This window comes from Emys orbicularis, chromosome 15, assembly GCF_028017835.1.
Source record: "Emys orbicularis isolate rEmyOrb1 chromosome 15, rEmyOrb1.hap1, whole genome shotgun sequence".
In the NCBI taxonomy this organism is placed as follows: Eukaryota; Metazoa; Chordata; order Testudines; family Emydidae; genus Emys; species Emys orbicularis.
The window spans coordinates 26,691,548-26,715,317 of NC_088697.1; the positions used below are offsets into that span (position 1 = coordinate 26,691,548).

Here is a 23,770-nt window from a genome sequence, read left to right on the forward strand (position 1 = left end):
GCTTTAAAAAAGCCTTCATTTTGAGAGAGGCAGGAACAGACTACAAAGCGTGTAATGGGTTTCTACCTCCAGCAATAGGGTGGTGAAATTTATATGTAGTAATAATTGTATAAGGAGTGCTGAGGACAAAGGATTGCAAAATTCATATTTTAATTGATTTTTTTGTAACAAACAATGTTTTTAATAGATGTCAATAGGAACTCACAGGATCAGGCTCTCGAGAAAAATATACCTGTGGCAATGATCAGTCCTGGAGCAGATTCTTTGGAGAGAATGGGCATCCTACGCAACTGGAAGTTAAGCAGCTGACTCAGTCGCTGGGCCAGATGAAGAGAGCAGCCCTTTGAAAACTGGAATAGAAAAAACACACTATGCCACTTGCCATTGTAAAAGGCATTCGATGTGCCATGATCCTATGTGAGCATCTCAAAATGCTTCCCAAACCTTTGTAAATTCAACCTTCCAACACCCCCGTAAGTTAGAGAAGAAACCTTGGTCACCTCTCAGCTGGACTACAGCAATGTGATGTACCTGCGCATAAAGCCTTCAGCGTTTCAGAAACTCCAACTGGTACAGCCCGCTGCAGCGTGTCACCTCAGCAACAGAAGGTACCATGAGCACATCACACTTGCCCTCCTCTCCCTACACTGAGCTCTCACAGACTATCGAATCAAGTTCATGGTCTTGGTCCTTCAAGGCAAGCAATGGCCTGGGCCCAGGATATCTAAAGGACCCACTAAGGATCCAGCATGAAGACCACGGTGGAAATTTTTGCTCCTCTGGCAAAATGGAAATCTCTTCAATAAGGGTAAAGGTTGTCTGTACAGAAGAGAGAGCTGGCCCAAGACTGTGCAATGAACTCCCCCAGGAACAAACCTCCATGCCTCAGTTTCCCCATCTAGAAGAAGAAGAATGCTTCCCTACCTCACAGGATAAATTCACAGGTCTACGTGTGGTGCTCAGATACTACAAAGACCCCACCATAGAAAAGCCAAGAAACCAATAAGATTATATGATGTAAAATCTGCCTATAGTGAACTCTTCTGATGAAATTCCTTTTGCAGGGAATGTGTCCTGGGTTTTTTCAGTGCCCTGCAAAATGCAACTAAATGTATCATTTATTTTTTCTGAATAATAAAAAAAAAATAAAAGGGGCCTCCACTGTAATCTTTACAACGCCTAGAAAAACTGTGACCTTCAAAACATTCATTAAAAGCTACATTTGGAAGGGAAAAAATCCTGAAGAACACAAGGGAAAAATCTCCCAGCATTGTAATAAAAAAGCCACTAACAGACACGCAGAAAGTGTTCTATTGTCCAGATTAATCTGCTTAACGTTTAAGAGACTTTCACAACGAGGAGGCCTTTTAAATATGTCATGCTTGTTCAGTGCATCAAGCCACTTCCCCACGCCAGGTCCTTGTGCCTGGCCCCCGACTGGGGGGCTAGACTTGGCAGTGAAGCCGGCCAGGGAGCAGGGCTAGTGGTCTCCGATAAGATAACGTACATCCAAATGCGGGATCCAAAAAGATAGGGCAATCCTTAAACCCTCTTACCCCACGCTAAGCGAAATCGAGCCCTATATTTTTAGCATCTGTGTGATTTGATATTGAGACAACAGGTGGAATCCTGGCCCTACTGACGTCAATGGAAGTTTTGTCACTGACTTCAACAGGGCCAGGAGTTCACCCACAATGTCTTCAAACTGGTACCACCCCAGATCCTTTCAACTGACTCCATTGTAACTGGCATTTCCTCTCTTTACAGTAGACACACAGAAGCTTCATCAACAATCAAGGCTAATATCGGCCTCCTCTAACCAGCCGGCTAGGGAAATGAGTGGAAAGGCTCCTGCCCCAGTACTGACCTAGTGCTCCAGGATGATGCAGGGGGCTGCTGGAGGTGCCATCGTTCTGACCGCTACATCAAACCAAGGTCCTGTCTCCCAAGATCCTCTGACACTTTTAGTACTGTAGGGTGCTTAACCCTGGTCTCCACCCTCCCTGTTTGTAATCTAATTCCCTTTAAAATGATCATTCAACCACAGGCTATACCACAGGGACTGATGACCGGACATTTCATAAAACAGATTACGTTTTCATTTTTGTCACCGTTCTTTTCCTTTTTATTCCTGCGCTGATCCTTCCAAGGGAACAAATGGTTAATGACTGACCCAACAATTCTTCAAAGGGGAAACAAGGAGGTTAAAAATGCTCCCTGCCTCCCCCTCCCCCTCCCAAACACCGGGTTCTACTCATTGTTACCTCGCAATCTATCTTTTCTCCATAACCCGTATATGCCGGAGCCTGCAGGAATTCCCAGGTTCCACCTTTGTCAAAGGTGATGACAGACCTCATGTTCTCTTCGCTGAACGAGCCGTTTATCAGGGTGGCAATGTACACTCCTCTCACGCCCTCGACACGGTGGAAATCTGCAAAAGGCTCGTTGGCAAAATACCTGCAACGGAATGCATGTGTGGGTCATTTGGTTAACTGCAGTAAGGGCTGGGATTCTGGGGGAGAACGCACAGGTACATTCAACGTCAGGGGCCTCTCTCCTCAGAGAAATATCCAGATCAAACAAAGCATGGAAAGCCAATTTACTGAACGAGAGTGACTAATTTACCTCTGTCGACTATACTGAGCCCTTTCATCAAATGCTTCTACTGAGTCACCTCAAAGCCCCCAGTAAGAAGAAGCCCCAATCTCTCTGTACCTTCCTCACAGTGTAGGTTCTTCAGACTGAGGCTAGGTCTACACTACCCACCTGAATCGGCGGGTAGAAATCGACCTCTCGGGGATCGAATTATCGCGTCTCGTCGGGACGCGACAATCGATCCCCGAATCGACGCTCTTACTCCACCAGCGGAGGTGGGAGTAAGCGCCATCGACGGGAAGCCGCGGAGGTCGATTTTGCCACCGTCCTTACAGCGGGGTAAGTCGGCTGCGATACGTCAAATTCAGCTACGCTATTCGCGTAGCTGAATTTGCGTATCTTAAATCGACCCCCCCCCCTGTAGTGAAGACCTGCCCTGAGACAGGGAATAATGCTCCGCTCACTCATGCTGGTCTTACGCCATTAACACAATGGAGTTACACCTAAGGACCTGGTCTAAACATAGGAGTGGGAGCCCGGAACTCCTGAGATCTAATCTCAGCTCTACTACTAACTTCTTCTGTGATCTTGGATGAACCACTTAACTCCACCTCCTCTGTAAAATGGGCATAATGCCTACCTTTTAGGGGAGTTGTGAGGTTACTGCTACCCACTATGTTGCATCTTCTCCCAGATGAACCCCATCTTGAGTTCCTCAAGCCACCCAGCCACGGGAGTCCCATCAAGCCGGCCCAGCCCTCCTTACCTGACCAGGGTATCGCTGCCCGCCCCTCCAGGGCTGTAGTACAGCACATTTTCTAAAGACAGAGAAAACTTCAGGCCTTCTGCTTCTGAGATGTAGAGGTTGGTGCGGTTGTTACTGTGGCTGACACACACAAACACCTGGTCCTCGGATGCATCCGCAATGTAGTATTCCTTAGGGGGCGGTCAAAGACATTAATTCGCTCAGCCTATCCATCACTTACATAGACACACACTGGGAGGTTTTCCTACCCTCCACTGTTTGTTGTTTCCTCTAAGGTGCCTAAAAATAAATCCTCCTCCCTCCACCGAAAACAGCTTTTCCACTTGGCAAACAAATTTCTCCCCTCTGCTTCTCGCACACGTGATCTCTCTCTCTCTCCCCCTCCTCCTCCACCAAACCCCTCCTCAAAGTGCAGTCTGTCCACAAAGAAGTCCAACAAAGATTAGCACGGCAGCATTCTTAAAATTCATCCTGCTCACACTGGTTCGCCAAGCCGTATCTGTGCCTGGCCCATTTCTGTTCAGATCTGAACAAGGCTGTCAACGCCTCGAGCACAGAACATGCCCCGCTTATTTGCCGAATGCTGTGCGTACACCTCAGCAAATATCACGAAGGCAGCAGGGCGCTTGTCTGTGCGCTCCTGCTTTGGGAAGTGGCAGAATCAGCGGTGCCAGCCCATCTCTGGGTTTGCTGGGATAATATCACAGGGGTCTTTGAAACCCTGATTGAGCCACTGTGCCCCTTCTGCGTGGCAGAGCGTGAAACATTCCAGACCAGACTGTTCTGTCAAAAGCACTGGCCCACACTGAGCTTACACACACACTCTCAGGAGGCACAATCCTTCCCCAGCTTCCCCCCCACCCCTGAGGGGGACACGTGTACACTGCACGGTCCTTTTGCAAAGTGCTGCAAGCTCAGCTCGTCCCATCTGCTGCCAGCCAGCTCCACAGGCTGGTGTAGAAGGTGGGTGGGCCATGACACTACTCTATTCCCTGTCTATTCCATGACACTATTCTATTTGGGCTGGGATGTATCCACAACGGTGCTAGCAGGGAGCAGCCCCCATACGCCTCCAGTTTCCAGGGTTATTGTGACAGGCCCTTGCACGAGGGGAGAGAAGGCCCCCCCCCAGACAATGAGATTCTGGGACACAGCAGTGCTGTCAGTATTTAGAATCCAGAGGCCATTCCCCTCTAGATCACACTAATTTAAAAACCTCTGCCTAAAAAAAATGGTCAGAACTATTTTTCTCGGCTCTCTCAGCCTCGATCCTGCAAACACGTATGCACGAGTCATTTTACTCTTGTCTGTAGTCCCATTGATATCAATAGGCATCATGCGCATGGGTAAAGTTACTCCTGTGTAAACAGCAGGATCATTGTGACACTTTGCTTCCATTCCATTCCAAACATGAGAAGGCCAAACTGTTTTGAACTAAGTATAGAATAAGACTACCTTTGCTACCAATCTAGCTACTGCAGTTACTAGTTAACGAGTAAAATTGCTATTTGGATCCTATACACAGCGAAGGTGCCTTTGGCTGAGGGAGGAATAAGTAGATGCCATAAATCAACTCCATTTTACCTTTACTGGATGTCTGGTTACAAACTGCGCAGCTCGCATTGGCTTGCGGTTGAAGGAAACCCAGAGCTGGACTGAAGTTTGCTGCTGGCTGCCCAATAAATGCTATGAAGAGGAGGAAAAAATGTTAGGAATCTTTTTTTTATTCCTAAATTCACAATAAAATAATATACCTATAAAACAGGTTAAAGACAGAGCAGATACAAATTAACAAACTCAACAGTAGAAAAAGCAAGCAAATACCTTACCCACTCTCCAAAAAAAACCACAACACAGTAACTTGATGGCTAGTTTGGATGGGATCCTGAGGTACTAGGATACTAAAAACATAAAAATGACTTAACTGTTCCCTGTGATTGTGAAACCTGAAAACTGTATGTCCCCTATGCCAGCAGATGAGATCTTATTATTGGTAACATAGCAACCTCTCTGCAATTTATTCATCTATTTGCCCCATATACTGTCAGTGCTAACTAAGGAAACAGGAGCCTTGGAAATCACATAGATTGGCCAGAAAACTAGCTTGAACCTGTTGGGGATTTCTCGGTCTTTTTGAGAAAGAAGAGTGAGATCCCTTTCAAATGCACAGCATCGAGGCTTTAGATTCTTCATTGTTCTGAGCACTCTCTTGGAAGCTGGAAACAACCCCACCTCTCAACTGATTAGCCAGGCTGTCAAAGGCTGATGTTTTCCTCCCATAGTTCTTCCAACCAAACTGCATGAAATTCACGTCTGTTTTTATTTATGCCCTTTGCAGACTAGCCTCAATGCTTTAATGTTGATGTTTACTGTTTTAGGGATGAGTATCGTGTTATAAAAATCATGGCCAAAATTTCCAAACCTGGGATGTCTAAGTTAGGCACCTAAATCTGTATCTAGGCTCCAAAATAAGTGGCCTAATTTTCTGAGTTGCTGAATACCCACAATTCCCACTGAAATGGAGTCAAGGGTGCTTGGCACCCAGGCAGTGAAGATGCCTGTAACCAGATGTATCAAGCCCCACTGAGCAAACAGGGGCTGACCAATCACTGTGGGCCTAGGAGACCACACCCTTTCCCCCGCTGCACATGCTCCAGGTGGAGGGGACAGCTAAAAGGAGGCAGCCCAGCTCAGTTGGGGCTAGTGGAGGAGGAAAAAGGACATGTGTTGCAGGCTCCTGGAGAGGAACCGTTGACTCGCCAGGCTGTTGGGACCATGAAGCTGAATTATGCTGCAGATGACCAGCCGACTGCAGAGTCTGATAGATGCTGAGTCACTGCCAGCCCAGGAGATGCCTGAGATGGGCTTTATGGTAGGAACTGACCCAGGGAATGTATTAGGAGCTGATGCTTAATGGGGAATTTACTGGCTTCAGAGGGCCCTGGGTCAGAACCCAGTGCCCTAGGGTTCCCCTCCCCACAGCACTTACCACTAGGCATGGCTACTGGGGACTCCTGATTTAGACTGATTGTTCACTCTGCCCTGCACAGAGGGTCAGATCCCCAACTGCTTTTATTTGCCCCAGCCAGGAGGCTCAGGGGCTGCAGACTGACTGTTTGCTCAGTCCTGCAAGGAGTCCTGAGCCCCTTGATCATGACTGTTTGACTCAACAGGCAATCCTGACAACTGTGTGAGGGGGTGTATCAACCCCACACTGGGCAAATGAGGGTGGCCCCACTTGACACATTGAGCCCCTGTTACAGTGCCTAACTATGGATTTAGGTGCCTAACTCAATGTTGCCAACTCACCCAATTGTATTGCAATTCTCACAATAGTTGTTGTTTGACTTAAAGCCCCAGCTCCAGGAGTCATGGGATTACGTGAGACTCAACTCCCCCCCCCCCCCCCCAACCTTTATGGTTGCAGAGGAAAACTTGAAAATGTGACTCAGTGAACCCTAAAGGCTAAAAATCCAGAAGGCAAACCAAAAAAACCTTAAATTTTATTACGTTGTTTAAAATCTCATAATTTTTAAGCCAATCTCATGATTTTTTAGGACCTGACTTGGGAATTTTGAACATTTAGGGTTGGCGATGCTGCTAAACTTCATGCTCCCAAGTTGGATATTTTAAAATAGCAAATTTTCTTCTCTGTTACTCAAAAGTGCTCAGATTGTTATAACTATATTGCAAAGGGGAACAATGGGCAGGGGGACATCCTGAAAACCTCTCTCCCCAAATCTGCAACGTTGGGGACTGATCTCATGCCAGTTCGACAGTAGTAAGAAGGCTGATCCAATGATTGAGGCACTAGTCTAGGGTTCAGGTTCAATTCCCTGCTCTGCCACAGGCTCACTGTATGTCCTTGGGCAAGTCATTTATATTCTCTGTCCCTCAGTTTCCCAGCTGTAAAATGGGTATAATAGCACTACCCTCCCTCACAGGGTCATTGTGAGGAAAAATGCATTAAAGATTATGAGGAGCTTAGATACTAAGGTAATGGGGGCAATATAAGAAAGACGTGGGGGACAAAGGCCTGTATCTCTCAGAAGAACGAGGAAACTCTGAGTACAAATTTGCGATGTTTGCTTCCTATTTGGGTTAATTTAGCACCAAAAAGCATGCAGCTCCCATTGACAATAAAGCTAACGAGAATATCTTAACTCTCTCAGATGACTCAGGGCCTGATCCCGCTTTGGAACAGACCCAGTGCCAGCTCGATATATTCAAAAAGTTGAGGGCTTCAGTTTTTGCAGGATGTAACTTTTAGCAATTGAAAGTGTCCTTCAAACATTCTCTTCAGACATGCTTTTACCTGTTGAGCGTATTCACATGGCTAAGGGTAAACATTACTCTAGCTCCGGTGTATGCTCGCTACTTAATGCACAGGAAGCATTAAACATTTTGGGGGAACCACAGAAAAGTGACTAGGGGCTGGATTGTTAAAAATGTCTTGATAGTGGTAGGATAAAAACATAATGTGTTTATATTCGGGGGGGGGGGGGGAATAAAGCTTTTCAGATCAGATTAGAATAATTTTGAAGTCAGTCAATTTAGTGGCCTTAATTATTTGACTTGTGTCCTTCTAACTAAATTATTGCAGGCATATATCCTCTTTCCCTAGCTCCACCCCACTATCGTCAATTTCTGCCTTCCCTTTACTTATAAGCATCTAGTTCTTTCTTGCCAGAATTCCAGCCCTTTGCAGCCTGACCTAGTTCTGCCTACCTCACTAAAATCAAATAAATATATAAAAATACTGCTGTTCCAAGCCGATCTCCTATCAACCCTGAACTGCACATTGTTAAAGAAAAATACTGACACTTGGTCTATCCGGTCATTTTAGACTGTGTCTTTCCAACAGAGCCATTTAGCCGTTCTTGTTCATGTGTGCTAGGGTAAGATGCCAAATGAACAGCCCTGGAGATTGGACTCCTGTATTTATCCACACAGCATGGTGGTGCTTTTACAGTGGACTCAATAGAACATCTCAAAGTACTTTGATGCAGCAGTATGCATAGTTTTAGCCCTGCTAAATGCTCTAATCATCTCTCTAGACGACTCGTTCAAATGTGTGTCAGCTCTCAGCAGAAGTACTGACTGGCATGTCCAGGGTGCTGTATATTAATATGCTGTGGGTTTTTTATTTTCACCCCTGGTGTCAGGAGCTGTATATCTCTTGGAAAGCACAAAGCTGAGTGCCAATCGCTAAAGGATAATGAAGTCAGCTCACTAACTCAGCCAATTTTTCCTTCTCAAACTGACAATGACCTTACGCAATCTTTAATGTTTTGCCTAAAGGCTTAAAGTATGTTCCCTTACTTCTGTTCTGTCACTAATGGAGCCTGACTAGCGAAGTATTATCTGTTATTGTACTGAATATTCAGAGCCCAATTCAGTTCCATGAAATCAGAGTCCTTCCACTGACTTCAAAAGGTGTTAGATGGGATTCAATAATCATAATACCTAGCTCCTTATATAGCACTTTTCATCTATAGATCTCAAAGCACTTTACAAAGTAGGTCAGTATCCCTATGTTTCAGGGAAACTGAGGCAGTGAAGTGACTTGCCCAAGGTCACCCAGCAGATCAATGTAATACATCCACCTACACAGTGATTTTTCTTACATGCTACTTACCACAGTCTTTGTGGCAAACAGATACTTGTCCCTGAGCTGGAAGTCTTCAACCTCTTCCAGAATGATTTCTTTATTTTCCCTGGTTTGAAAGAAATCTGTGCTGCGAATTATAGTTGAGGACCCTGTAGGCTCATGTCGTTCTATGTAAACTGTATTCAGTTTATCATATGGGTCAATGCCCCTTGTATAAAAGAAAGAAAGCAGGTATATTATTTTTGTGCTCACCCCACTATCAAGATAGCACCAGGTATTTCTAAGCAAGTCATTTAACAAGAGATGGGCTCAAACCTCAAAACCTGGATCAGAATTTTGAACACCCCAAAGTTAGATGATGAGATCTGGAGGTTTTGGTTCACCTCATTATAAAGAGAGGTCATTTGCAAAATTTGGATCTAAATTCTGATTTGTATTTTCAAACCACTCACAGAACAGCTGGTCAAAATAAAGGGTGACAACTTCAAAAATATCTGACATTTCCCCCCCATATTTTTAACTGATGTTCAAGATACATTGAAAAGACCAATTAAGCAGCTCAACAGCTGGTTGAAAAACAAGGAAATTGCTAACATTTTATTATTTTTTTCCTTGTTCTTTCATCATCATCTGTCTGAAAGTCAATCATTTTCTCCCCAACCCCCATACAAGTTATAAGAGGAGTATTTGATTAAATTTAATAAATAAGTAATGTTCAAGATGTACAGAGAGATGGTTTTGGTTCAGTCCCATGTGCCTGTTTTAGAGATTTATCAAGGCAAGTTACAAGTTACTTATCACTAGAATGTAAAAAACCTGCTAGTTAGAAACTGATAGATTCTTGTACTGGACAACAAAAATAATCACAATGGCAGAGCAATCGATAACTGGATAGCAGGTGCTATTTTTTGTTTACTACTCTGAAATCTATTTATAGTGACCACTTAAGGAACCAGCAAAAAATCACCTCCCAATTGGAAATGGGGCCCTTAGTGCAAGTTTCACTGCAAATTGATGGCATGAAATGGATGTAAGTAGTTTTGATCTCAAGGGACTTTCATTAGCTCTATTAAGGCCTGATCCCGTACCATTCATGTCAATAGGAGTTTAATCATTAACTGCAATGAGAGCAGGATCAAGTCTTTTGAATGAAAGACCTTTTAAGCTTTAGAGTAAAACTGTCCCCTCAGACCCACACAACAGATCTTGATTCTGATATTTTGCTGCAGCTGTTTAACAGTGCACAACAACCATTTAGGACAGGAAGTGAAGGAGAACACGGTCTCTACTTGAAACTGCAGAATAACCACATGAGTTAGATTTTTGGGCAAGACACCCCTACTCTTGCTAAAAATTGCTACAAGATCTTTCATGAACAGTAAGTTTTAAACATGTTTTTTTAAAAGTGCCTCTTAGTATTACACATTTTGCTGCAGTGCCGAGGGGCTCTAGTCCTAGATCAGTATTCCAGGTGCTAGGTGCAGTACAAACATGGAAGAAAAAGACAGTCCATGTCCCTTAGACTCATGGTTTAAAACCAACTGACAGGGGCAACATATTGTCTCACCAACACCAGTATTTGCTATATGTTGGTTTTTCCTTCGCAGACTATCCAAATATCAACACAGCTTAATAATGCTTAGCTTGTGAAAGTTGTGGGGACACAATATGTGAAAAGCTGGAGAAGCTTCAAGTACTGTTAGCTTTCTTCTGTCATGCTTCTGCCCCATATCCCTATGGTAAACTGCTGTGATCTATGATAGCCACTTATTACAGAGTTAACTTTGGGGGAGAATGGAGTTCTGTATCTTAATACTTGCCAGCGTCTTTTATGCCTGAGTTCTTGACAAAGGACGGGGGAGAAGTAATGAGGCCTGGGAGGACATAAAGGGGAAAAGGTTCCACAGAGACTCAAAGATCCAATACATACCAAGAAAAAGATTTCACGTGTTCCTGAATCATTATCCAGGTCTGCCCAAAATCATCAGATTGCCAGAGCTGCAATACAAAATGTCAGAGACACAGGTGGGACTCGGATACTCTAGGCACTAGAGCAGGGGTGGACAAACTACAGCCCACTGGCCACATCCAGCCCTCGAGCTCCCACTGGGGAGCAGGGTCTGGGGCTTGCCCTGCTCCCGCACTCCAGCCGGGGAGCGGGGTCTGAGGCCACTTGGCGCACACATGCCAAGGCTCCCAGAAGCAGCAGCATGTCGTCGTCCCCCCCCCCCCCCGGCTCCTATGTTTAGGGGCAGCCAGGGGGCTCTGCATGCTGCCCCTGCCCCAAGCGCTACCCCCACAGCTCCCATTGGCTGGGAACTGCGGCTAATGGGAGCTGCAGGGGCAGTGCCTGTGGACAGGGCAGCATGCAGAGCCGCCTGGCCGCACCTCCGCATAGGAGCTAGAGGGGGGACATGCCGCTGCTTCCAGGAGCTGCTTGAGATAAGCGCCACCCAGAGCCTGCACTCTGACCCCCTCCTCTGCCCCAGCCTGGAGACCCCTCCCGCACCTTGAACTCCTCATTTTTGGCCCCACCCCAGGGCCCGCAGCCTCAGCCAGAGCCCTCACCCCCCCCATGCTCCAACCCCCTGCCCCAATCCTGATCCCCCTTCTGCCCTCTGAACCCCTTGGTCCCAGCCTGGAGCACGCTCCTGCACCCCCAACTCCCTCATCCCCAGCCCCACCCTAGAACCTGCACCTCCAGCCAGAACCCTCCCTCTCCCACACCCCAACTCCCTGCCCCAGCCCAGAGCCCACACCCCCTCCTGCATCCCAACCCCAATTTCATGAGCATTCATGGCCTGCCATACAATTTCTATACCCAGATGTGGCCCTCAGGCCAAAAAGTTTGCCTACCCCTGCACTGGAGCCTAAATCCTTACTGAAGCTGGATTAAAAACTAAAGGGCTCAATTCTGGAAATCTGTTCTTTCTCCCAAATCATACACTAGATAAGCAGGGCTAGCATGTGGACCTGGATTCTCACTCTAAGCAGCTCCATGCATGACTACTCTACAAATGAATGCTGCCAGGAGCAACAATTATCTGCTTGTAGATGTATAAATGTGCAGGAGTCAGATGCCAGGTTCAAGTGAATGTACAGTCCTAAAGCCTGGACAGATGCCATATTACTGCCTGCAGAGATGTCCTTGCAGGAGGTTAATCACAATTAGGCATAACTTCTAATGTGAAAGCAATAGCAAGCGTGAAACCTCAGGAGCAGAGGCCGTCTTGCTCTCTGTTTCTATTACAATACCAACCACAATGTTGGCACTTAAATCACAATAATTACATTTTTTGCTGGTTTGTGCCTGGAACCAGCCAGATTCCAGACCCAATGTTCAGTGTAACAGTTTGATTTCAAAAAGGCAGTGATCACCAATAAATCTAGCATGACTTATAAATGCACCACTGCCACCCATTAGCAATGTAGTTCAGCACATACAGAGCAGAGAATTAAGCTCTTTAGCTCGGAATTAAGAGTACAAGGCTGTAACAGTCTGCAGTACAGTGACTAAGGACTGGTTACTGATCTAGCAGAACAGTGATGTCTGATTGTGCCTGATAGAAGCGATGTGTGAGCATTAGTCTTGGTCCTTTCCATTTCAGAAACACGGCACATTCATTTAATCCTCTAAAATATTACTCTGTGCTTCCATGGCACCTTTCTTCTGCAGATATCCAAAAGCTTTTGCAAACCTTAATGTAGACCCTTACAAAGAAGGTAAGTATTATCTGTCTTACAGACAGGTAAATTAGAATTCAGGGAAATGATCTAACCAGTCACACAGTAAGTCGGCTGCAAAACACAGATGAGAACTCAAAAGTTCTGACTCGGACAACTGAGCTAACTGCAAGATCAACCCTGTCTCTGCATTATCAGCTAGCCTAGTGACAGAAGCTAATAAAAAAACATAGGGGCCAATTTTGACCCTTATACATCCTTCCAGCTGTGTACAGGGTATGCAAATCAATTGCCAAGTCCTAGGGGAGAATTCCCAAGGTGCAGGAGCAGAGCAGGGCTGAATGACCATCCAGAGCACGCCAGGCAGAGTAGACAGGTTGAGAGTAAGCGCAGGCGTGGTTGAGTTCAGCACTACGCAGGTTGTGAGCACGAGGTAACCCCGAGGAGGCTGCTTTAAGTTAGAGGGGTTTGGGGGCTGCTCTACCTTATTGTAGGACTCACTTCACACATTCCAGCAGCAGCCCAGAATCAGAACACACAGAGGTGGCACAAAGCTTACCTTTCTCCAACTCATGCCTGAGTTGTGCCTTTTGTGCTGTCTCTCTGGGTATGTCTACACTACCCGCCGGATCGGCGGGCAGCGATCGATCCAGCAGGGATTAATTTATCGCTAGTCTAGTCTAGTCTAGATGCAATAAACTGACCCCCGAGCGGTCTCCCATCAACTCCTGTACTCCACCTCCGCGAGAGGTGCAGGCAGAGTCGACGGGGGAGCGGCAGCAGTCGACTCACCGCAGTGAAGACACCGCGGTGAGTAGGTCCAAGTACATCGACTTCAGCTACATTATTCACGTAGCTGAAGTTGTGTAATTTAGATGGATCCCCCCCCTAGTGTAGACCAGACCTCTGATGGTGCAGAACAGAATCCAGCTCCCTAGTATATAACTTGAAGATTGGACTGTAAAGAGCACTAGATTTTAATTTGTGTTTTAGGTGAGGGGAATCCAGCTTTAAAAGGTATATGCACAAGTATTTAAAAAGCTTTGCCCCCCCCCAAATGCTATCTGTGCCAAAGCAGCAACATGCAGATCAAGGCCAACTGCAAACATCTGCAATGCAAACCTTTGCAATGCAAAACCACCAGCCCATGGTAAATGATCCAAAGGTCATTCCTGACTTATTGGCAGTGATCTGGCATGAGTTACTAATGATGCAGTCAGTGGATCAATAGGACTGGGGGGAAGGTGCACAGGGGAGCCTGTCAAAGGTTGATTCTGCCAAAAAACAACAACCCCTCCACTTTTATCCTTGCTGCCCAAGGGAAAATGCATTTATGTATTTAAAAGGGAATGTCCTGGCTAAGTAGGGCTGGGATAATGGTGGATGTTTTATGTGCTCTACCCTGGGTGAAGAAACCATGTACTAATTATGGCAAGGAGATATCAAAACACAAACCCACATGATACTGGTATGTGACTTTCCAAGACAAACCCTTGGCCACTGCCAATCATAAAGCCTGCAGAACATGCAACAGTCTAGTGTTTCTTAGCCTCCATTCTTCTTCCCAGGGCAGAGTACAAATAATAAGGCTCACATCTTCCTTAAGGTGAACTGGAGCCCACTTCCTCTCTGACCGTTCTTAAATTAGGTAAGATTGGGAAGAACTGCGAAAGAATGTTATCCCAGTGCCTGGGGAAGGGGCCAGAAAGTCAGAACTCCTGGGTTCACACCCTGGTTTTGTCCCTGATGCATTGTGTGATCTTGGGTGAGTCTCTTAAGCTCTCTGGGTGCCTCAATTTCCCCATCCAGAATATTTTTACAAGCAGTGTCCGTTGGCCCATATATGTGCTGTAGAACTCCTCATGCTCTCAGTCAAGGGCATAAAAGGTGGTGCAGGCCACTTTCCCTTTTTAAACCTGCAGTCCAAACAATTTGCAGCAGAGCGGATGGAGGACAGGTAGTGAAATACAAACAGGGACAACAGATCTCAAAGAACTTCCAGTTACAGGTAAGTAAACTCCATTTCTTCTTTGAGTGACGTTCTGCTGTGTATTCTACAGGTGGGAGATTAACAAGCAGTAGTCACACATGGGCTGGGTGCAAGGACACAGAAGTGATAGCTGACTGGAGTACTGCTTTCCCCTCAGCTGTATACACAGTTGATGACTGGACCAGAGTGTAATGTCTCCTGAAGGTATGCAAAGAGCTTCAATTGGCTGTGCTACGTATCTCCAGTACAGAGGTCTCTCGGAGATGCAGCTTGCCCTCTGGTGGAATGAGCCCTTATCCCTTCCGGGTGGAGGAACACAAGCTAATTGGTAACTGAGGGTAATACACCGCGAGATCCATTTTGAAAACCTCGACGCCAATATTGCTTGACCCCTTGATCACTCTGCTATGGAAAAAAATAGTTTAGATGTCTTTCTAATTCCTTTGTTCTTTGTAGAAAAAAGGCCAAAACCCTTCGGACGTCCAGAGAATGCAGCTGTCTCTCCTCTTCCAAGGCATGAGGCTTAGAGAAAAATACAGGTAAGTGAATGACCTGACTCATATGGAACTCGGAAATTACTTTAGGGATGAATCTGGGGTGGGGGCATAATGAGACTTTTTTTTGTAGCAGATAGTATGTGGTGGGTCTGCCATGAGTGCCACCACCTCAGTGACTCTTCTGGTGTTAGCTATTAGAAAGGGATCCCCACTGGAACCTTTCCCAGTCTTGTCCACCAGATAAGAGAGTCCAAAACCTTGGGCAGAACTGTCACCTTGCCCTTTATGTTGCCCTTCTCTGGTGAAGCCAAAGAGAGAACTGGCCTCCATCCCCCATTCTTGTTGGGGAATCAGGAAGTAAGGGGAATAGAATCCATTCCCTTGATGCTGAGGTGGAATCCTTTCTGTGGCTCCCATGAGGAGAAGGAAGTTCACCTCTTGTCATAGAATCTCTTTGTGAGAGTGGTCCCTGAAAAGGAACCGGGAAGGGGGGGTTGTATGTAGGATTTACCAGCACCTCTATCAGAGAGCCACCATGAATAATTTCTAATACGCATTTGTCTGTAGTTAGAGCCCTCCAGTTTCTGGCAAATGGGGTAAGGCGACCTCTGAATATCTGAGGAGGGGAATGAAGAGGCATCACTAAAGGGAGCGGGTCTTGACAATCCCATCAAAAGAAACTTCGCCTGGGGGATAGAGTTCGAGGTGGTGGTGGTGGATGTTGCAGAGGCTGGGTTCCTGCGTCTATAAATGTCTCTCTTGTGTGGTGGTTCCTGAGGATGTTGGTGATAAAAAGGCTGAGGGGGTGCCCTACACACACACCAATGGTGTTTTCTCTTGAGAACAGAGGTATAAATGTCCACCGAGCGAAGCGTCATCCTCGAGTCTTTAAGGGACCGGAAAGACTCATCTGTCTTCTCATGGAACAGGTTGGTTGTACCAAGGGCAGATTTTTGGATGGTTCTCTGCACCTCTCTAGGGAAACCTGAGGACTGAAACCATGAGTCTCTCCTCATAACAATGGCTCTAGCCATCCTCCTAGACACAGTATCTGCTGCATCCACTGCGGCCTGGAGGGAACTGTGGACACCAATCTACCCTCATCCACTGCAGCCTGGAAGCAGACTCTATCCTCTTCAGGGAGCTCGTCCTTAAATTCATAAACTTGGCATAATTGGTGAAATCCTATTTGGCCAAGAGGGCTTGATAATTCAATAAACTGAACTGGAGGGAGGTGGAAGAGAAGATCTTTCTCCATAGGAAGTCAAGTCACCTATATCTAATTGCTTATATCCCTTATCAGAGGGACTAGTCTTTGGGTGGTGTTGCTTGGACCGCTCTGTAGCCGCCTGCACCACCAAAGAGTTAAGCAGTGGGTGAGAGAACATTTTCCCCCCCCTCTTCCCCCTCTCCCTTCGATGGAATATGCTTCTCAGCCCTCTCTTGAGCAGAAGTAGAACAAGGAGTGTGACCATCTTCGCTGGTCCATGATGACTTCATTGATGTAGAGGGCTGCTTGACAGGGACCACAAGGCTGAAGAATGTCTAGTGAACTGTGCTGAGGCTCCTGGACTTCCTCAAGCGAAATCTGTTGCGCTACCGTAAGCCTGTGCATGAGCGCTTGCTATTGCTTGTAGTCATCCGGTGGAGACAGAGAAGATGGAGTTACTGCCTCATCCGGTGAAGACGACGAGGTTGCTCCCAGAACGGTCAGATCTGGCTCACCTTCCTCCTCCAAATACTCAAACAGGGCCGGTTGTGGATGGCCAGGCAACGGCAAATAGGACTCGTGAACCAATCCTGGGTGACTAGGGTAGGACTCTCCTGGTCCCCAATGCCAGTAGAATGGATCAACCAGCATAGGAGGACCCCATGGCATAGGGGACCACCTGTCTCTTGGACAATCATGGCTGGTCAGAGGCTGGAACCCCGATCTTCTTGGGCTCCTGTCCCGTTCCAGCTCCGCCTGATGCCGCAGAGACTCCTGCAGGGCCTGTGACTCATCCCAAGAGAGAGCTGGATCCTGTACCTCCGATGGACCAATGGCCGCGCCTTGAGGGTGGGAGGGAAGAAAGTCTCTTCTCATCTCGGGAAGAGATGGTCCTGATAGGGAAGAGCAAAGATGTCCTCTGGGGAGACGTCAATCTCAGACTGCCCTAAAGTAAGAGCAGAGTCCATTGGTGGCACTATTGGAGCCGGAGATTCCCTGGTCACCATGGCAGTTAGCTCCCCCCAGACCATGTTGTTACCAGTACAACTTCAACTCTAGAAGTGGATCGGAGCACCAGGAGCTGTTTTGCGTCTTCACCATCAGAGTCAATATTGGAACCGCTGGATGCATATCCTAGTGCACCTCCTTCTCCAGCTTAGATTTACTTGGGCCCAGTCCTTGGCGCCTGTACATGCCAGCTTTCCCAACTCCGATGGGGTTGGAGAGGGATCCTTTCTCTTCAGGGTAGCTTTAGACAAAGATGGCTTGTGAGAGTGCCCTTTGCTCTCATGTGAAGCCTTCTCCTTGGGCTTAACAGCCTTAGCTTCCATTCCCCAGCTCGTGCTCGGAGGGCCGCTGCCTGTTTATTGAGACTGATTTACACGGGGGGAGGGATAAGGGGCTTCATTGCCTTTTCCATCAGATATTTTCTGAGTCTCAGTTCCAGCCTCCATGAATTTTGTGAATGTGAAACTGGAGAGGCATCAGCCCACACCATCTTTTATGCCCTCCATTCGGAGCACAAGGAGAGCTACGCTGCCTATGTAGACCAAAGGACACTGCTTGTAATATATACACACACACACACATATTCCAAACTCAGGCGCAGCGTGCGCATGCATATCCCAAGTGTGGCATACACACACAGACCATCACTTGAAGTATTATTGCTTACTCATGTTTGACTGTAACGCCGGAGGAAAGATGGAAGATGGATACCAAATGGATAGCAGCTTTATCAAAATGATGGATGGACAGACGACTGGTGTCAAATGCTTCTCAATCATGTATCAAGCATATCTCACAGCAAACGTCCCAACATGGATGTAACAGTTTAGGTACTCAAAAAAGCAACAGAAGCAGCATTACTTGGCACTCGTCTCTGACTGCAGCTCCTCACCTGTTTGTTGGGATGAGACCTATCGAAGCCCAAAACAAGGTTAGGGATCCTACTGTGTAACAGCAGATCTGCGGCTCTGAATGGAATAGAGAAGCCCTGGATATTGCTGCAGAAGTCCATGGTGATCCAGAGGTACTGGGTGTAGGCATCCACAAAGATGTACTGCAGAGGGGGGAGGGGAAATGGGAACAAAAACCAAAATCAGTCAGCCAATGGGAATTCTAAGCAGAAGATGATAGTACAGTACAGAACAAGGAAGTCACCAGCAGTGGAATACAGACTACAAAGGCAGTACAGGAGAGCTTACCATGTAAACCTATCTGCAGTAGAATGCATCCTGTATCTGCAATACTCATTCTAGCAGAATTGGAGCTGAGCCACCTGGGACGTTCAATATGACACAACCTACACTAAAGACAGCACCTGGAAGAGGCAAGAGCACTGTCTCGGGGCCTAGCTACTGCACAAGAAACACGCTAATGTCCATTCTGCTCAGGAAGAAAAAGAAGCGCCTAGCTGCTTTTTACTCCTGTAAGCATGGCAGAATCAAGACTCTAGCAGAGCTAGCTGGAGACTTTGCTGTCCGCCCACACCATCGGGACTGTTAGCTAAGTTTCAATTGCAGGGCCAAGTAACACCTGTACAACTACACTGAAGACAAGGGGGTTGCACAGGGGTAACTGAAGCCGGAACTTGATGACTTAGGTTCTCATTCTCTGTTTCTCAGTTCCTATGCTCGGGTCCTGTCTTGTCCCCAGTGTAAATCACAGAGGCTTTAGGGTGCTAATATACAAGCCAGGAAGATTCCAGCCTGATTCTCAGATCCCAGAGGTGAGTTTTCAGGGCTGGAAGTTAAGGGGGGGAAAACTACATCTTTTCACTTACAAACTCAGACAACTTGACTTGGGGTCACTGGGACACAATTAAATGGAATCACACAATGGAGTAAGTTCCCAGAGGAAATATGGAGTTTCCCCCATGGGGGGGGGGGGGGGGGGGTTGACGCAGGGGCAGGCAGGAGACAGTCTGTCAGCAGATAAGACTAGGGATGGGTGAAGTCATACTGACTGGTTTCAGAGTAGCAGCCGTGTTAGTCTGTATCTGCAAAAATAACAGGAGTACTTGTGGCACCTTAGAGACTAACAAATTTATTAGAGCATAAGCTTTCGTGGGCTACAACCCACTTCTTCGGATGCATCCGAAGAAGTGGGTTGTAGCCCACGAAAGCTTATGCTCTAATAAATTTGTTAGTCTCTAAGGTGCCACAAGTACTCCTGTTATTCATACTGACTGATTACTAACCCACTCCAACACTGTGAGCTGGAAAACTGAACATGAAGATTATTGGGTTTGTGTGCCACTTAAGAAAGTGGGATGCAAGAGAACTCCTGTGGAGTCAGGCCACATGCTACAGAGGGTTCATGGACCCATTCTGTAGGAGTGAGGCTGCATGCCAAAGAGGGGTCCTGGACTGATGCCGGAGGCTGGCCCTCCTCCAGCACAGAGGAATTTCTGTTGCATTTAGCACCTTTCACGAGCTGAGAATGTTTGTTGCTCATACACCTGTTGAACCCTAAGGTCTTCACCATTCTCGCCTCTAAGCCTTCTTCCACATCATCCTGTCTCCACCTCCAAGAAACCACTAACACCACCTCTTCCAGGAAGCATTGAGCTCAGCTGTCGTGTTCGCGCCATCTGCCTTCCTTTCGCCTTAGATTTTAACCCTGCAGGAGGGGTGGGAGGTGGGAACCAGTTATCTGTTTGCCCCCACTCCCTGAGCACAATTTGCTCTTACAGAATTATACAAATGGCACATAATAACCAAGCTGTCTAGATTCCTACTAGAGAAAATAAAATTACTGGGTGTACATTTTTTTTTCCCTAGGAACACAGTCAATTTTCTTGACCAAATTCAATTTATAACTCCCAAGAGACACATGTTTTCTCTCTGCTGTAAACCTTGGAGCTACTTCCTGCAATCCTTTTTTAAAAAATAAATAAATAAAAGCTAACCAAGAACATTATATTAAGACAACTACTTCTATTTGCAGTTGTAGAAGCGCATACAATCTGACTGCTTTCCTGATAACATGGTAAAGGTTACCCCATTAAAAACACCTACCCAGACAGGTTGGTCTAGTTGACAGCACCGTGGACTGAGACTCAGGAGACCTGTATTCTATTCCCACTGGCCTGCTGGGTTACCTTGGGCAAATCACTTTAATGCTCTGTGCCTCAGTTTCTCTATCTGTAAAATGGGGATAATGATACTGACCCCTTTGTAAAGCACTTTGAGATCTACTGTTTACTAGTGCTATATAAGAATTAGGTATTATTGTTCCAGCTCACAGACTAAGGCAGATAGAAGTTGGAGAAGAGAACAATAAAAAGAATATTCTATACAAATGGACACGATTCACTATAGAATTGGGCTTTTAAGAGGGGTTTAAAACTGGAGGGGGGAAGCTTTATTTATGTAGCCTATTTAGGTTTTGTACTGGTGCAACTATTTCAGTTAGGGGTGTGAATCTTTACCAATACCATTATGCTGGTACATCTCCTAGTGTGGATGCAGTTCTAGTGCTCTAGAGGTACCAGTATAAAGCACCTGTCCACTGGGATAGTTAAAGCTGTACAAAGTTTGTGTGATGGAGGCCTTATTTATTTCTGCTTGTTCATTTCTTACCCTTTTGTTGTCAGCAGGGCTGTGGTAGAACTGTGAGATGGCCACATCGCTGGTGTTCCCTGCACCAAAGCTGAATTTCTCCGATATCTTTTTAAATGTCTTCCCGTAGTTGTACGACACATAAACCTGCAAAAGAAAAGCTCCTGCTGTTATGGAGACACAGGTTTAATTTCCGTGATGGCAGTCCATACCTCTCTCTCGAGAACAACGGCTTCTTAAAGTTTTGTGCAACTATGGGGGAAAAAACACACAATGCAGAAGGGACAGAGTCCACTCTCCTCTCTATTGGCAACAACGGTGTCGGAAACCAAAGGTAATGGACAAAGGAAAAGACTGAGAGGCTATAACATCATGAGATTTGTACACCCTGCACTGGCCATGTGCCAAAAGCTAAGGCCATAAAAGCCTAAGCCAATATTGTTTGTAGTATTATTGTAGCCATGTTGGGCCAAGGATATTAGACAAAGGGGTGTGAGGTGATATCTTTTGTTGGACCAAATTCTGTTGGTGAAAGACACGCTTTCAAGCTATGAGGACCCGAAGAAGAGCTCCATGCAGCTCGAAAGCTGGTCTTTCACCAACAGAATTTGGTCCAACAAAAGACATTACTCACTCACCTTATCCCACCGAGACAGAGCTGAAGTAGTTTCCTAAGCAGGCTATTGCAATTGTTTATATCCAGCTGGTAGAACAGGCAGGCAGCTATCTATCTATCTACTTCCTCTCTCTCCAGCCAACGTCCATGAATACTTCAGTGCGTGTATTAATATTATTTATTTGCATGACCACAGCATCTAGCAGCCCCAGTCACAGACCGGGACCCCATTGTGCTAGGTGCTGTACAAACACAGAACAAAAAGACAGTCCCTGCCCCCAAAGAGCTTACAATTACTTACGCATTGTTGTAGTGATATGAGGAATGGCTTGTCTAGGTGTCTGGAAATGGGATGCAGAGCTTTTCCTCTCTAGAGAGGGGCTGTTCAAAGTTTATTGCCACAGTAGTTGAATTTATCACCGGCATTGTGTTATCTGCCATTCTGTGTATTGGTACCACAGCAGTGCAGTCACTCGCCCCTGCCCTGCACCTTGGGCAGTCATTTATGCCCGTGCAAAATGAACATCAAGCGCTACTCCTTTGACAGGGGTGGTGTTTTACACCAGCTTTCCATAGGCATCCACGGCTACGCAAGGTGCAGGGCAGTGCTGAATCTGGCCCAAAAGCTATAATTAGTAAATGGTGGGTTTTGTTTATTTTGTGTTTGTTTGTTTTTTAATTTATTTTCAGTGGTACTGTATCTGCTGCACCCACGTGACTCAAGCCTGAGCTGCTGTAAACCAAAAGTCATCACCCTGCAATTCCTGTGTGAAATGCACCAGAAAGGGCTTCCGGTTAGTTCATTTTGGGCAGGTGTCCACCTTACAATAACAGCCACAACAATTGGCACTCTGCTCCCTCCTCTTGGCAGGCTGAGAGGAGAGGCCAATGATTTAATGAGGCAGGGAAAATGAACCCCCTTCTTTCCCCTCCAGAGCCGGGTGGAAGCACATAGGTGGGGGCCAGTTTGGTGAGGCCTGCGCTGTTCTTGCTCAGTGGGTAAAGAGAGAGCTCCAGTTTCTAGGGCTATCAATCTGCCACCTTTCTCAAGCACAAATTCACTGCAACAGAAATGAATTGTTTCTAGCAAGCCGGTGAATACAGTGAAGTAGGGAGTGTCACCACAAACACACCGAGGTTATAAGCTGGCCAGATAAACATGGCACAGTATAAGAGGAAGGGCTAAATACTGTATTCATACTGGGCCCTATGCTTCTACATTAATGTCTCAGCTTTTCTATTACAGTGCATGGAATGCCCTTCAGGGAAGCCCAGGGGACAGCAGGTGCCAGGATGTGGAGCAGGTCGCAGGGAATTAGAATCAATTATGGAGATACAGCGTCTTGGAAGGAACCACTGGCATTAGAAGCTGAACCTTGTGATACATGGGGGAGAGACTGATCCCCCTTCTCGCCAAGGAAAAAGACATTAAGGAAACTCTCCAAGTCAAGTCTCCGTTTCCTGTCCCCTACATGTCATTAATAGCACACAGTACAGGAAATTTACAAGCAATGTGATGCAGATCACTAGGCCTCAATTTGTCTGCTGCGGTAGATTCATTGTTGAGTCAGCCTTATCACCATTTGAATCTCTGTGGCAAGAAAGTCTAAGTGTCTTATACCTGAAGTCCAGACGAACAGGACATCTTCTTTCACGCATATAATACAAAGACATGTTCTTACGAAGTAGCAGAATAGATTAAAACATGTCACCTCATATAAAAGTACTTCCACGGCTCTCTCCGTAATAATAATTAAAAAAATCCACCTACTTACATCGCTTTTCTTGGGCCTCAGTAACCCTAGGCTGTCTCTAGCCAAGGCCACAATCACATTGCTCTTTTCTCCTGCCCAGTGAACGACCATCTGATTGTGAGAATCATTCAGGCTGACCTGAAACACAAATGAAATGAATATAAAATGGTTAGCCAGGGCACTGGACAGAGAAATACCCAGATAGCCCCCACACAAGTCAATTTCTGTCTGTCTTCCCTAGGAATGTGCAAGGATGGAGGAAAAGTGTTTGCAGTAACTGATTTAATTCATATAAAGAAACCGAACATTCAGTGTAACCACGCAGCCACTAACATGCAGATGTTTGGTTTTAGGGCTATCCCCTTGGAGGACTGGACAGCTCAGGAACTGGTGCTTTGGCATAGTGCACGGGTTCTCTAGGTCAGCGTTTCTCAAATGCGGCCACTGTGGCCGCCTGTGGCCACCAGGGGCTTTTCTTGCAG

General features: G+C 46.3%; 1 protein-coding gene across 1 annotated transcript in view; it reads right to left on the minus strand.

Moving 5' to 3' along the window:
- Window positions 1–23,770, minus strand: part of SORL1 (sortilin related receptor 1) — a 97,643-nt gene that overhangs the window by 57,816 nt on the left and 16,057 nt on the right. The window contains exons 2-10 of the mRNA XM_065417108.1: window positions 23,310–23,426; window positions 20,940–21,065; window positions 18,254–18,415; window positions 10,903–10,970; window positions 9,000–9,180; window positions 4,946–5,047; window positions 3,362–3,531; window positions 2,265–2,457; window positions 233–350 (exon numbers count right to left, since the gene is read on the minus strand). Coding sequence (XP_065273180.1) covers window positions 233–350; window positions 2,265–2,457; window positions 3,362–3,531; window positions 4,946–5,047; window positions 9,000–9,180; window positions 10,903–10,970; window positions 18,254–18,415; window positions 20,940–21,065; window positions 23,310–23,426 — 1,237 coding nt within the window. The remainder of the gene's footprint in view (window positions 1–232; window positions 351–2,264; window positions 2,458–3,361; window positions 3,532–4,945; window positions 5,048–8,999; window positions 9,181–10,902; window positions 10,971–18,253; window positions 18,416–20,939; window positions 21,066–23,309; window positions 23,427–23,770) is intronic.